The sequence below is a fragment of the Dermacentor albipictus genome, chromosome 4 (assembly GCF_038994185.2).
Source record: "Dermacentor albipictus isolate Rhodes 1998 colony chromosome 4, USDA_Dalb.pri_finalv2, whole genome shotgun sequence".
NCBI lineage: Eukaryota > Metazoa > Arthropoda > Arachnida > Ixodida > Ixodidae > Dermacentor > Dermacentor albipictus.
In genome coordinates, this window is record NC_091824.1 from 37,591,498 (window position 1) to 37,607,358 (window position 15,861).

General features: G+C 42.7%; 1 protein-coding gene across 1 annotated transcript; it reads left to right on the forward strand.

The window, feature by feature from the left end:
• The first annotated feature begins 3,538 nt into the window (after positions 1 to 3,538).
• On the forward strand, positions 3,539 to 14,478 carry LOC135916743 (antimicrobial peptide microplusin-like). Its single transcript, XM_065450191.1, has 5 exons — positions 3,539 to 3,670; positions 4,699 to 4,760; positions 7,218 to 7,307; positions 10,742 to 10,768; positions 14,246 to 14,478. Exons 1-5 carry the CDS (start codon positions 3,592 to 3,594, stop codon positions 14,387 to 14,389), a joined length of 402 nt encoding a protein of 133 aa, XP_065306263.1. The 5' UTR covers positions 3,539 to 3,591; the 3' UTR covers positions 14,390 to 14,478.
• Positions 14,479 to 15,861: the final 1,383 nt, after the last annotated feature.

Consider the following 15,861-nt stretch of genomic DNA (forward strand, 5'->3'; position numbering starts at 1 on the left):
GGTGAGCGTCGAGCAAAGCAGCGTTCGGCGCGGCAACGAAATGTGCGCCTGAGCAAGAGACGCACGCCTTAGAAACAGCTCGTTTCTAAGGCAACACCGCATTCACTAGAGGCGCTTTTCCGCTTTGAAGCATCGTACTCGTGGCTCAGTGGTAGCGTCTCCGTCCCGCACTCCGGAGACCCTGGTTCGATTCCCACCCAGCCCGTCTTGCAAGAGTTGAGCCAAAGCCACTTCTCCTCTGTCGTGACGTCACGGTGTCACGTGGTTTCATGGCGACACCGCCGCGCCTGAGGAGCTGGGTTGAGCTCTCGTAATATGCTTCGCATAAAAAGGCATATATATTTTAAGTGACGCATTTCTTAGTAATCGCGGTTCTTTTGATCTCTCTTTTTTCTATCCGCTAGTCACCTGGGTCATCATCACCCACATGATGATGACGAGTCACGTGGTCCGCGTGCACTAATGATGCATTTAGCAATGCGCTTGACATTGAGCTCTTCTTGACTTTCCCGAGCATAGCGCAGTGCCACCCCCTAGACTGAAGAAAATCTTTGTCGTCATGCATACCTAGCGCTGAAGGCCTTCATAGATTACGGATCGGTAGAACATACAGAATAGACAGCGGAGCGAGAAAAAAAAAATTGAAAAGAACTCATGCACAATCTCTGTGACGCCTCCGATTGCTTATCACGACCGAAGACTGTTCGAAACATCAAAATTTGTCTAAACTCCGTCCGTCTTGCTGCAAGTGGCTGTGACTTTGGAAACCAATCATTAAAAAAATATTCTTTGATAAACGCAACAATTTGTAGTTATTTTTACTTCGGCGTTAGTCTTATTGCCTTCTGCGTCTAGAAATGTAGGTTTTCCTGAAAGTTTGGGCTACTATAGGCTAATACAGCATAGTAAACAGCCGCAAGAACATCTGAAGCACACGTACCGAAATAAGACCACTCCATGTGCTACCAATTGTGTTCATCACTGTACCTAAAGGTTCGCAGCGCTATAATTACCTATAGTAACTCTAGTAAACTCTATGGCCTGTAGGACTTGGCTGAGGAGCCCACCTGAACTTTAGCTATTCGGACAGATGACTGAAAGAGCCATGGAATCATCTCGCGGTGTCATTCAAATGCGCTGGCCACTTAAGTCGATGTACGATGCTGTGAGGAACATTCGCATTTTGGAGAGGCCATGAATCGAGATGAGCAACAGACGATTAGAGTACTGCCGGGAAAGAAAGACACGGAAGAAATGCCACTGCGGGCCGAGAGCGAGAGAGAGAGAGAGAGAGAGAGAGAGAGATCAAGGGGAAAGGCAGGGACGTTAACCAGAGTATGTTAGTCTCCGGTTGGCTACGCTACACTGGGGTTGGGAGAAAGGGGTTAAAAAGAGGAAAGAGGTACGGCAAACATTTATGTGCCAAAGTGGAGAAACAGAGAATGCTATACCACAATAGATGTAAAAATTTCATGTCACACGTAGACTCTACATTCTTTCGTTTCTGTTCCTGTAGGTACATCGGAGCCTCTTGCCCCCCCCCCCCCCCCCAAAAAAAAAGTAATGAATTAAATAAACCAGCTGCAACTTGAGACTTTTTGATCCTCTGAGGTCAAACGTTTCAACTGTTGGGCTGTTTGTGCATTGGAAACGTTGGTCAAACGTCATCTTCCTTTCAACCGCGGTTAAACACTATATGTTCGTATTGCTGCGACTGTCCTATGGGGATGTATTCTCGTATGATCGCTTTCGGCGATATCACTTTCAGTGCGCGTTTGTCGGCTGGTTGTGCACGACGTCAGGCGAAGGCGATAGTATCGCCGAAAGTGATCCGCCGAGAATACGTCCCACGTTTTCTGAAAGACACTTGTGCCACACAATCATTCTGCATGGCCTACAATAACTCTATTGTGATATATGGCAAACAAAACATGCGTAACGTGCCTGCACATCTCCCCAACGATGACGCCTCTTAAGGAGTCGCTGCGCGCATTAGCGGTGTGGTTTTTCTTTGTTTTATGTCTAAAGTTGTATTTTGTTTTCATTGATAAAGGTGTTAACACACTCGATGGCAGGCAATCCGGATGTATTCATGCATGTCGCCGGTAAATCACACCTGCCTCTGCAAATAAAAAAAATTGAAGCGAGCGATGTTGTGTTCGCACATCACTTCTTTGAAATAAGTCGCTTTTATGCACTCATATTATTCTTTTTTGAGTTCCACATTCTTCCCACACCGGATCGCAGCAACGCAAAAAAGCGCACTTGACATTTTCATAGCGTGGCGTGTGTTCCCTAGCAGCAGAAGCAGACCCCCATCACGTCTTCAGGACAGTAGTATTTCGTGGAATGTTTGAATAAAAGTACTACTTGACAATGTCTGCATCCTTGGCCTGATAACCAATGTATTCTTATGGTGGCCACAAGAAAGCACATGCCGACCAAGGAGTAAGATACCTTCACACTTTTGAGGTACGGCTCCCAGAAGGTAAGGTTGGGAACTAGGCTCGCGACGGCGGTCGAACATTGAAGTTATGTCTTTTTTTTCATTAGGTTCCGCTCTGGGGAGGCGTTTTTTTTTCGTGATTCTTCACGACCAGGCAGATTTTGTCACACTCTTGACTTTGTTTTCAAATGTTCAACAAGTAGTCGGCACAATTATTGCAACCACTACTCTCTATTAAATCCGGTTGGACTTTGCAGGACCAAATTATGTCCGCAGTGGTTGCCTTCAGATATGGAAGAAATGTAAAAGCTGCGGTCTTTTAGACTCGCTTCAGCAGGAAAAGGGAACTACAAAGGGATATAGCGCTGGGTTGATTATTTGCCGTCGCAGCATACGTCAAACATGTGTACAACTGTGAGCATTGTCTTGGTCTGCAATAAAAGGCGCTTAAAAAGAAGAATAAAGACCTAGGAGGTTCCGTCGTAAATTTTCGGCACATCACAAAATTTGGAAAGCGTCTGTTGCTGGTTATTCATTATTTGTGTAGCAAATATGGTCTATATTGCGTTTATATGAACAATATAAATACATTCACGGAGTTTTGAGAACTACCGTGAACGTGGTAACAAAGCAGACAAATATACATTGTGCTCCGTGACCTATACCACCACTGCTCATGTAACAGGCATGAACTTCACAAGAAACAACGCCCCTTCTTGTGCTGCCTTATAACAAAGGCTCTTGTGCCACACGAATGATTCATGTTTGAAAAAGCATACTTTACCAGGCTAAACTATCTTGGTATTATTTACCGTTCGGGAATATCTAAAAGTAGTTGGTAGACCGACGAGTAAAGTTCTGCATTCTAGAGGTGAAAATCAAGAGCAATTAGGTGATTTGCAGCACTTTACCAGGTAGACTGTTTCGCGGCTCGGTACAGCGAAGTCTTCTTCCTATGCAAGCTCTGTTTTGGTCGTCGCAGCATCGTTGTCTTTTGTTCTTCCTTCACTTTCCATGTATTTTTATTGTTGCGGTGACAGCATCGTAGGCGATGGGTATATAAGACATTGAAGAACTGTGCCTTGTCAGTGTCTCGGCTATCCGTCTTGCACGAGCTGTAGGAGTTCTCTAGGTCATCACTCAACATGAAGGCTGTATTCGCCATCTCCTTGTTGCTGGTCGTCTTCGTGGCTGCAGCTTCTGCCCATCACATGGAGCTGTGTGGTAGGTTCCTCAGCGAGGCGTATCATTTGCGCAGCTGTTCAGAAGGTCTTAGTCTCTAATCGACTTTGTGATTTGGCGCTATCCACAAATTACTGCCATCTTTTTCGCGTCTGCGAGCTGCAGGACGTCATTTAAACCATTACCTACAGCAGTCTGGACACAAAACTACAGGGAAACTGCCGAGCTCTAACAGCGCAAGATATGAAAACTTCGTTCTGTGCCTTTTGTTTTGTTACAGATAAATACCTCACATTGAATATAACGGACAGCTTGCGGCAGTAAACGTCATCGGATCGCGATACACTCTGATAGGGGCGGCATCGTAATCAGATAGGTGCAGAAAATGAAAGTAGCCTAAGTTTATTGGTAGCGGCTCTTCAGCACTACTTAGCAGCCAAGAGCTTTATCTTCGGAGTTTGAAATTAGTGAATGATTGAATGAATAAATTATTATTATGGCATGATTTCTTTGTCCCAGTAAGCCCGGGAATCGTACTCCTTATCGACGTTTCAAATGTTTGAAGCAGTGTAAAATCAGCCCTATCGCCTTCAATACTTTAGCAGACAAGCTTCAGCTTTCCAGAGGCCCTGTTTGTTTTTTTCTTTGACTCTACTCCAGGATAGTATTACTAGTCGTAGAACTACAGACCTATTTCTTAGGTAATTGAGGGCAATCATCAGGGACGATATTCTTTTTGAGGCTAGTGCATACAGAACGTAACTTATCGTTGCCAAAACTCAGTACTTTTGCGTACTGCTGTGGCAATTTAGGAAAGACTGCTTCGCACGCTCTCATCCTTCACCCAGTTATGGTCGAAGCATGTCGCAAAAATTCCTGTACCATTCGCGCGAAAATAGAGCATAAAGTTTACAGTTCATATACCGGCATCTAAATGCAAATAGCTTTGCCGTACAAAGTGGGCTTTACATTATGCCAGCTGAAAAAAGATATAGCTCTCTATAGGGCGTGATGTCAACAATTTCAGTCATTTGATTATAATTCATTATCTTTTTTCCTGCGTGTTCCAGGTAAGAGCCATCCCGAGCTGGACAGGGAGCTGCAATGTATTACGCGACGCATATCTAGACGCGTGAGTGCCCCTTTGTGAACTAGCTTTTCTGCTCCCAGTTATAAAGAAACCATGTCTTTTAACATGTATATCCCACTCCACTCTGCACTCACACGTTTACCCTCTCGATATCCCCCCTCGTCTGAATAAAAGTACTAGCAGCGTCACGACTCCAGTGTGGTGGTCAATCTGTTTCAATGACAATCCACGGCAATTTCTGAGCGAGAATTAGAATACACACAAACAGCAATTTTTGGTATGCGCATGAATGCACAGGAGTGAAGGTGTGTTTCTCAAGCATTGCCTTGCAATGGGAGTCAGAGAGCACATTCTAGCCATGCAACACCTTGTTAACTCGACAAAGAGCTGTGCTACAGTGGGTGAAGTGGAAAAAAGAGCTTGTAATCAATATCCCATAAATAAAGATCATGTAACGTCAATCAATGTAATGTGCACAAGCCAGTTTTGTAGTGATAGCATAACGTGAATTTTAATAAAAGAAATAAAGAAGCACGATAGTCATACGCGCATCCCACGTAAGCGAAAACAGATTCTGCTCCCGGCAGAATATGCTTTCTGCCGGCGATATGAGCCAAATATTACGAGAAATTTGAGAACAGGCATCAATTGGGGATCTAATACTAATTTATAACATCAGTCGAGCTATCCTTGAGTTCCAAATTGTGTTCAATTGCAGAATATATTATTCTGCAATTGAACAATTCTTATTATTAAACAGAAATCTTATTATTGGTCACATGGACACCTACCATGTAAACCTGCAACTGATCAAATTCAAAGTTATGTTCCTTGGTTCTAGCTGAAAGTGCTCGGACTGTTCTTGCCCTAAATATAGCATTGCAGTACGATCGTACTTCATTAGCAGGAGTTCTTGGTGTTGTGTTGAATATTTGTTTCTTATCGATTACTATACCAAATAACATCTGCCATAGCAATCTACAATGTCAAGGATTAATGCGCTTGGAGACTCTTCCAAATGATTCCGCAGAGGGAAGCCGCACTTTGCGCAGACGCACCATTCTCTGAGCAAACGCATTCTGATCTTTCCTAATCAATGGTTTCTGGTGGATAAGTAAGTATGGCTTGTATGACGTAGCCTATGAAATTATTTTTTGTCTCAACTTGCGTAAAGCAGTTTATTATTTCGCTGAACTAGACGTTGTTTATGGATTTAGGATGACGTAACGTATTACAGTATTACACATAGCAGCCCCTTGGCTTATTCAAATCTTAACAGAAACTAAAGCTGCCGAAACTTAAAATGTGATTTCGCTACTACGGCATGTTTATTTTAGTCACTGATGACTAGGCGCTGGCCTTCTTAAATTAGATCAAACTTTGTCACGAGCCAGTATATGTCATAATTAGACCTGAAGGTTAGTTTCAAGATTTACATGTACAGAAACATAAACACGCAACCAAGTTATTGGCAAGGAAACTACTTCTTAAATGGCAGATATAGGTTTCCTATTGAAGATAATAGGTACGTTCACCGAAAGCAACAATTCACAGGGTACCATGAGCTCATTGCCGCATGTCCACGTCAGCAAAGATTGTTTGAAGCTCAAATGGACGGCATTACTAAAATTTACAGGAGCTTATGGGTATCTCCGCAACAAACAGTTGGAATTAGGGTATTCCACAATGCGAGCTTAGCTAACCAAACTTTCAGCAACAAAAGTGATATGTGCTCATGAAGGGATGAAAAAAAATTTATAGGTGTTACTTTAAGACGTCGCTACAAATGCATTAGTAAGATCTTGATGAGGGCTAGTTGGTTCATACTTAGAACTGAAGTGAAACAGCGCTGTTTCGCGCTGTTTCACTTCAGTTCTAACTACAAATGCAGTGTGGATTAGAAATAAAGTGTGGGTATATGACGTTAACCCTAAAGGTGTCATTAGAAGGCAAAATTGTAGCTATTCAGGTAGCGGAATAAACAGCGCTGATAATCGGTTGTTTGTAGGAATAATAATATGAATGCCAAAAGAAGGAAACCTGCACTTAGTGACGGCAGAAAATTAGGTGAAAAAGAAAGAGATTTACGATGATAACTGATGGAAAAGACTTGGTGTATTTCAAGCAGAATGTCTACCTTGTGGCCGAGATGCACTTACACTGCACTGCATGACAATCGCATGTAGCAAATAATCAAGAGAAAAAAAATCATATACACTCCAGGTTAAACGTGTGATTCTTTTTTTCATGTGACCCTCAGTAAGAGCCGTAGCTATTACAATTCGCGGTGAGTTTACGCCGACTGTGCTTCTATTCCATGAGTTCAATTTTCAGCGGGGAACACTTACACTGAACAGCTGCTGTATGAATCAATACATTCGTTTCTTCTTTAATTTTACGTGACCTTGTGAGAATAGGTTTTCTTGTGGATGGAATTGCTGTGCTGACTACGCTAGAATAAATTTATATGTTTTTGCATGTGTACAACTTGTTTTACAGACTCACCAAGCTTTTGCCCATGCCGTGTGGATGTTGCGATGCCCTACCTATGCCTGTGCAATAATGAGGATGTGCTCGTATAATGACCTGGTACGTGTCCGAGTTTACCTTCAGTTGGCACTCGTCCCATGAATGCATTCGCATTAGTTGTTAGAGCTCGTCAGATCGCTACTGCACTTTCAAATTCACTGACCTATGATATAATTTAAAAACAACGCTAGTTGATGCAATATTATTTCGGATAGAGTTTGCCTTTATTGACCAAATACATACAATTGCGTGTCATTGATTAAAACAAGTTAATAAATATAATAGCTCGTATGCTGTAATTTGCCTTGCGTGCGCAAGCTCCTATGCATTTCCGTGGCCTCCCATTACGCCAGTCGGCTTAAAAACAAAAGCTCCCAGATAAAGTAATCCACAGTCTGAAGAAATCAGATGTATTGCACGATGCTTAACACGAAAGCTTTTATCAGGAAAAGTCGAGACGGCAGTGGTAAAAGCGCTTTGCACGACGTTGTTGTGTCCAGCAGTGTATGAAATAGGAGTATCGTGCGCATCGTTTTTTTTCACTTATGAAAAGTACATGGTTTATTGGGGCATATGTTAGCTCACGTATTCTCGATCGTATTGCTTAGCTACTGGGTCATATTTTACGCTTATTTTTGCCACCGTACTTTTACGGGACATTATATTTTTTCGTGTGTGTGGCCAGATAAGGCTCATTACCACTTTTTCTCCCGTAGAGTATTTCGCAGCATTCCCCTGTGGCTTATGTTGTGCCATAGCATAGTACTCGTGGTCTGTTTCTGTCTGTAATCGTCAAAATTGATCAGCCTGTTTTGTTGTCATATCATACGCGATACTTACCGCGCGCTTGCATGGTGCGAATATGTTTTGGTAGTCCTAAGGAAGCTTCATTCTTTCCGATCTTTAAATCCTATTATTGGTCACATGGACACCTACCATGTACACCTGCAACTGATCAAATTTAAAGTTATGTTCCTTGGTTCTAGCTGAAAGTGCTAGGACTGTTCTTGCCCTAAATATAGCATTGCAGTACGATCGTACGTACTTTATTAGCAGGAGTTCTTGGTGTTGAATTACGGCTAGACCTCACATGGTCCCGTGAAGTCGGGTGCATCATAGCGTTTAGGTTATCTATGTCGCCGAACACCGCTGAACTCATAGTGAACAACGTCAATTATCCTTAGTATCCCAGCCTTGCCCAAATCATCTATGTGATATACCTCTCAAGATAATTTGATCAGTGGGAAAACATATGCTTTGAATGATGTCGGTAATTTATGCTACCATCGCAGTACCTTTCGACCAAGAACTCGCAATTAATAACCAGGGAACGCGCTGCCCCTCAATGCTGCTTTGCGCATACCAAAGCACCTTGATGATATCTCCGCTTCACTGGAGTTTCCGCTGTCGTGCCCGGATTCCACTGATATGCCCACCCCATTGCTACCTTATCATCCAGTATATTATCAATCTTCTCATATTATCGAAAATTACCTTTCCAATTCGCTAACAACATTGTACACTATGAAAAGCCCATAACAGTGCACGTGTAGTACTACCAATTCTAATAGAGACGCCGTTTCCTCGACTTGCTTGATTCCTTGATTCCTCTCTTGTACTTGCTTACATTATTTATCAACCTAAGTAGAATTGTGCATGTGGCTTTTATCGTGATCACCCATAATTTCTTATTCCTAACGCTTTGTTTTTTTTTGCTTTTAAGTCTCGCTAACTGGGCTTTGTGTTTATTAGTTCTTGCTGTTGGTGCTCTAATGTACACTATAATAGCCATAACTCGAGGAAATCTCGAATAAGTCCTTACATTTCTATCGGTCCCAGCAATGTACCGCACCGCGTATAACTTAATCTACAAATAAATATATCGACATAGCATACACAAGCGGGAACGCAGATGTGATTTGTGAAAATGAAAAGCCTCCGACACTGCCACGTAAAAAGATACCGTACCTGTCGTATAACCGCATCAAACTACTGATACAACTAGTACGGTATAGACCAAAGCTGCAAATAAAGCCTGACATTATATCTTACTGCCTTCCACTTTGACTATATTGGTGCAGCATTTATAGAATAAGCAAAAAGCGAAGAGCATCAACAGAGATTAGCACGAGTTCCATCATTGAGATATACAGTCTTACGCCGTGTAATAACGTTCACAATCGAGATCAATTTCGCCCTCTGCGTGGTCAATAACGAAACTAGAGCAAGCTATTAGGCGTTGAATACACACGGCATACTGATCTGAACCGAAAACAACGTCCTCAGAGAGACGTGTATTAAAGTCCTGCACGATGGTACTTTGTGTTAATTTGTTGCAAGGTGCAAGCGAACTTATTCGATTAGCGTTATTGTCTGCTCTATTTCTTCATTAGATGCTTCGAGGTGAAGCAGTTACCGAATATATATATATATATATATATATATATATATATATATATGGAGAAACCTACTAGTAACAACGACGGCGAGCACAGTGAGTCGTTTGGAAATATGTATGCTGTATTACAGCTACAGTGTCTTTGAAGGCGTAGTTTGTTGCATTGAGGATAATTTTATATCCATATAAGGCGATACGACATGCGTTCTGCGGAAGGTGACTGCCATCCTCTGCTCCCGCCGACGACTCCCTTTTCCGCATCCATCACAGGGTGAGATGGCGGTGGGAAAAGTAGAAGACTTCCGTTTCCGAGCGCTCCACCCCAGTACGTAAACCTTAAGACGCCCCAAGACGAGCTTGCGGCAGCACGTGTATTTCAAAAAGCTGTAATAGTTCGAGGTAGGCCACGAACGCGCACATAATGTGGTTGCGCGAAAGTACGGACATTATACAGAGGCGCTTTTGTAAAGACGGTGAAAGTCCGACCACCCACCACCGACCACCAGGAAAATTGGCATGGAACCCACAAATCCATTTCTTATTTCAGGTTATGTGTCTATTCAGCCCTCTTTATTGGTTAGATAGATCACCACTGACATCTTTAAGGATGTCTGCAGACCGTGAAATGTCTATACTATTATTGTTTTCCAGAAGTATGCGTTACACACACATATATATATATATATATATTTATATATATGTTGAATAGACAATTTTTTTTCCTAGCTCCTCATTGCTCAAACTAAGCTGTAGTAGTATTTACATAAACAAGATTAATATATTGAGTATAACTAAAGGATATCACGGCAAGAAATGCCGACTCACTGTCCTTGCTCTTTATAAAACAATATATAATAGCGACTACGTTTCTATATTCAACGATCTGTACCTATTGCATCTGTTACAGTTATTTCAGAAAATAAGTGCTTTCAAGGCACTACAGGATGAAACAGCTATTTTTATATCATCCCGAATCCCAAAGTTTTTTTTCTTATATGTGTTTGACAAGTTTTCAACGGTGCAGACATGTACTTTTTGGTGTGTTTGCAACATATTCAGCACTAACGACTTGCCATGCTTCTTTCTTTTAATTCAGGAGGGAGCCATGGCCTATTTCTTTACTGTAAGTGTATTTGGCTATTTATGTTTTGTTAATTTCTCGTAACGAGTCATTGGTCCACACGGTGGTGAGACAGGTTACTGAAATAGTTCTTGAAATGTCGGTTACCATGGATAGTGCTATCTGTGGTGCTTGATTATGCACGCTTAAGAGATTTCCGAGAGGAATTCAATCAAGAATTGTCCATAAACAAGGAAGGACAAATACATGACGGCAATTGTAGCGCCTGGCCCCAGACAAGCCCAGTCTTAACGTGAAAGCATACGTAGTCGAACTCGCTAGGAACCACGAACGCTGTGGTTCAAAGGTGGCCTCAAAAGATGTACTACTGTTTTAGGATGCCATGTGCCGCGTGATGCAAGCGATGGCAACACGAAGTCATGGATTGTTAAAAATAACTGTAGCTCAAGCACATGACATTGTGGCTTCTGGTATACAGTATTCAGGACGATTCAATGTCGTTAACCGCAGTTACAAGCATGATGAGCTAATTTTAACATCTTCTAATAATGCATCTACATGCAGAATATTAATGCATCTTTAACAGGCAAAGTGGGTGCAGCTGGAAATCTTTTGACCAATAGCCGAGGGATAATGGTGAAAAGGCACCGAGTCAGAAATAATTATTTTTATTTTGTTCGGTCTGATCATGCATAATCAGTGTGCAGACGTCATATAAAATTGGGAACTACCACGGTTTTCATGACGTCGCGTACCAGACATACTGGCGAAGTGGAGATTGCCCGAAAATTGTTTGACCGATCTCTGAGGCCTGATTGCAGAATCGAAATAGAAATGTTTGGAATAGTCATACGTTATAGCGCCACAGGTCAGTGTTATGGCTGCACTCACTGTATAATAAATGTCACGAAAGTAGATGACGTATTGCATGAAGTCATCACCTTTGTCAGAAAGCCACAAAAGAACAGGAATGGGAGAAATAAACTGTGCTTCGTTCATAGATGAAGGGATGAAAGAAGCCACGAGGATCGAAACATATTTGGCTGGTGAGCTCGGGCACCAATATAAGATTTGAGGCCCGGAATTTAAACAAAGGCATTGTGTTTACTTATACGTATGGGCTGCTTTGACCAATACAAAGGAACTTGTTGGGATTTAGAAACTGGTTTGTCCCAAGGCATTACAAGTTGCTGCTGTAAGAGGACTCGTAAGAAATATCTTTATTACTTAAATTATCACTCCTTAGACACCTGCAGCTCTTCAAAGTTCACCAAGGACACAATGTCCCGGATCCGATGTCAGTGTTATGTTTTATGTGAATACGCACTGTAAAACAGCGTCTGCCATAGAATTGTGTTTGCTTAATAACAATTGATAGGGACGCTATGACAAATTTGGTGGTTGCCAAAGTGTGTACTTTGTGATTGTACAGCTTACCGGTACTAATTAAACTATCAAACTTTAAAAAATGCTTGCAGAATAGCGCATCATGAAAATGCGCATTTAAAAAGTTACCACAATAATCGCTTTTCCCTTGACGTCAGGTAGATATTGGTAAAAGAATGAGGTGTCTCTGCGCTATATCAATGTCGCAATATTGTCTACGCCTTTCCGAATTCCTAGACTTTCATCATGGTCTCAAACCGACCACATGATCTGTAAACCGCAGCGAATGTCCAGTTGTGAAAACGTTGTCCCAGTTTCGCCGTATTAGCACGAGATACTTCGAGAATACGGCTTGCCTTTTTCTCCCTCGCCAGTTTCTGCTTGGTTCGCCGAGAATTAAGTAGTAATGACAGGCCACATAAATGCACTAGTGAAACAAACTAGGTCACGGAAAGGCATACAAGATAGGATGACCGGGAACCGCATATTCATGTCACAGAAGAAACCTGAGACGCCGTCACAACAAAAATTAAACTCCTAATAAACAACAAGAGCCTCGAGTTTTATTGAGAAACTACTAATGCAGAGAATGTCAGGATGGTTTGCGCTAGAAGTTCCCACGTTGACTTTCGTTTCGTTTCTTTCATTGGCTCTCAGGGTGCTAAAGCCAATACAGGCTGCATACTTATTAATCAGCGCGAGAAGAACGGAAGACACAGGGTTCGAAGGACCTAAGACGAGCACTGTCTAACAACCGAAATTCGCTTAGCAAAACACTTGAAAAATAAAACGCGCCCAAAAGGTCCATTACAGATGGGTAACTCCAGAACAAACATCGCTACTGAAACAAACTACGGTCAAAGAAAGGAGCAGCTCATGGTCTAAAATGGATGTGATGGAATTTAAAAAGCTATAGGAGTGTTGCCTAATATTAAACACAAAAAAAGTTATATCATAGGTTGCACTTGCACTGAGGCATCTTAACTTGCAGGATAACAGGTGGCTCGGACTCGTAAAAAGATTTTTTTTCGTTAATATTGCAGTACATGTTGTAGAACAATATATGCAGGAAAGTTGGCACCTAGGAGGAAGGTCTCGAAGATCAGGTGCTCACTTCATGCAAAAGAAGCTGGTAAAAGCATAATAATTACAGAGGCTAAATCGAGTGGACTGACTCTAAATGGATTCTAATATGTTAGCAAAATATGGCGCGGAACCCTTATGATGAATGCGCATTGAAGCTTGGAACATAACACACACAGTCTTAGCTCCGATAAGTCGGTAACGACGCGGAACATCCTGCGAAAAGGAAGAGTCACTGTTAGGTTCTTTTAGTAACGTGCTGATGTTGAAACTTGAAATGTTCGCCAGGTATAAAACGCTGATTTCACTGCGCATATTTCAGCGCACCGAAAAACCTGTCCTTGTAAGCCGGGATTTCATGGTGTGAAGATACTGGGCAGAAGATAAATGGCACGCGAGCTATTAGAAGCGTTTTACATAAAAAAAAAGAAGTAGTGCTTGTAACGCGGAGCACACATTCATTGTATCTGCCGAATGATCTTGCTAGCCTTCATAGTCGCCCTCGGTAGTGTCAGGTTCTCCTGCATGTTGGAAACAGTATAAATAATCTCGCTGTCTTTCAAACAAAGTTGTTAGTAGCGCCTGTGAAGTCTCCTGTGTTTCTTCGTTGTAATAGTGCCTTCGCGTTGCATTATGTCGTTGAGCAAAAAACACCAACAAGCCCAACGACAAGTCCTTCTACAGAATAAAAATCGGAATAGGACAATTGTCACTGAAGTCGTTACGTGCGGTGTGCAGAGCCTTGTATTTTCGTTTATTGTTTGAACTATTCTAACCACTTTGAACGCAGCCATCTAAAAAGATACCACTGAAAGAGATCACCAACTGCAATTTTCTAACGGGCACGAAGTGAGGAAGGAGTGAGAAATAATTTTCGTCCGTGAATATAGCCAAGGTCGAAATTAAGTTAGAGTTCTGCTGTTCGAATTTCGTAGACACCACATTATAAGTCAAAACAAAAACTCGACACTAACTCAAAGTTTGCAGTAACGGTATTCGTTCTTTAAACTTATTTCATAATTACCTTGCCAACGGGTTCTTTTTTTACAGCAATTCCAGATCAGGCAAATTCACAATGCGGCTACAGCGTGTGATCGCAGTGCCCATGAAGGCAGCGGCTGGCAGCCAAGGTGGTGGCAGGCCCTGTTCCCTGGGTATGGCTCTTGGTCTAACCCTTCCCAAAACTGGTTTTGAAGAGACACAGTTGCCTATGGAGAACTGTGGGTGTCAGTGTGAAAACAAAATAGCAAAATAAACATTGTGTGGCCTCTTTACCAACTTCACTTTAGCTGCCTGCTTCAGCATGTGCCCTCATTCCGTGTATGGCGTGAAACGTTTCTTCTATGCCGTGATTTCAATATGACCAAATTAGGCATGTTTCAATGCAAAGAAAATTTTTTGCGCACGCAGGCGCGCTTAGAAAGCCGTAGCATCAAAGCACCATCCCCTTCTCCGCAATCCAGGCTAGGATAGGTAGGATAGGATAGATAAACTTCATTGAGAAAACATAATAATAATTTCTAATGGTCGAGGCCCCTGGTCCAGGCCTCCGCTGGCTCTTTCCTTCTGCTCAGCTCTCTGGAACAGCTTGAACTGGTCATCGAGGGCCAAGCTGCAGAGTTGTGCCTTCCATTACTCCCCCGTGGTGTTTGTGTCGTGGTATTCTATGTTGTGAAGCCTGCACTCCTTCGTAATGTGGTATAGGGTTGTTGTGACCCCACACCAATGGCATTCGTTCCCGCAGGTTGTGGGCTGTATGCGGTGTAATATGTGTAGGTTCGTGTAAGTGCCTGTTTGGAGCCTACGCCAGGCAGGGGCATCTTTTGTCTTTAGTTTTCGTTAGCGTTGTGGATATCGCAAGCAACTCCTTCTATAGTAATTTATGGTGGTTGAATACTCGAGGTCGACAGGGTCTGGTTCTTCTGAGGCGGCGTGATTAGAGCTCGATTATGCACGAATTTTCGAGCTGCTCTGTCAGCGTGCAGGTTACCAGTGATGGTGGTGTGGATCGGTATGTAGATGATGGTTTCCTTGGTGATGTCCTGTATCCTGCTTGAGTATTTGTACTAGGACTTCTGCAGCAGGTCTTTTGATTCTTCTCTCTAGGAAGCTGCGGTAGACCTGCTGGGAACCTATGAGGGTCGTCACTGGTTTATTTGCGTATTGGATTTCGCGGATGGCTAAGACGATGACCAGCTCTCCGGATTCCATGATCGTGTAGGGGTGGGTTGATGCACAGGAGGTAACATGGCGTCGGTGGTTGTACGGCCAATGCGCCCTTGTTTTTCGTCTCATACATCGCGGCGTACTTAAAACGGGCGGTGGTAAGGAACCTGAATGTGCTCTCCATGTATATGGCCCTCGCTTTCCTCCTGCTGGAGTGTACGTTTGGGTCCATGTTGCGTGGTATAGAGGCAACGTCATACTTGTCCTGGACGTGACAAGGTATCGAACAGGTTTCTTGGGTTCGTCTCGTTGTAGCTTTGAGGGCTAAGTTCTGTAGGACCTGCCGGCCAAGGTGAGCCCCAGCGCCAATAAGTTATTAGTCGATGTACTCATCGCCAGGTGGAGAGTGGTCTTCAAAGTCGTTTTCAAGAGCATAATCCAAGATTACGTCAGCAAACCGGGACTACAATGCTCCCTCGAGAAATCGGAACTCCTACAAG

Coding starts and splice junctions, on each gene's coding strand:
- LOC135916743 (XM_065450191.1), top strand. CDS start 3,592: ATGAAGGCTGTATTCGCCATCTCCTTGTTGCTGGTCGTCTTCGTGGCT. Junction 7,308..10,741: donor TGTGCTCGTATAATGACCTG/GTACGTGTCCGA, acceptor CTTTTAATTCAG/GAGGGAGCCATGGCCTATTT. Junction 10,769..14,245: donor CCATGGCCTATTTCTTTACT/GTAAGTGTATTT, acceptor CTTTTTTTACAG/CAATTCCAGATCAGGCAAAT.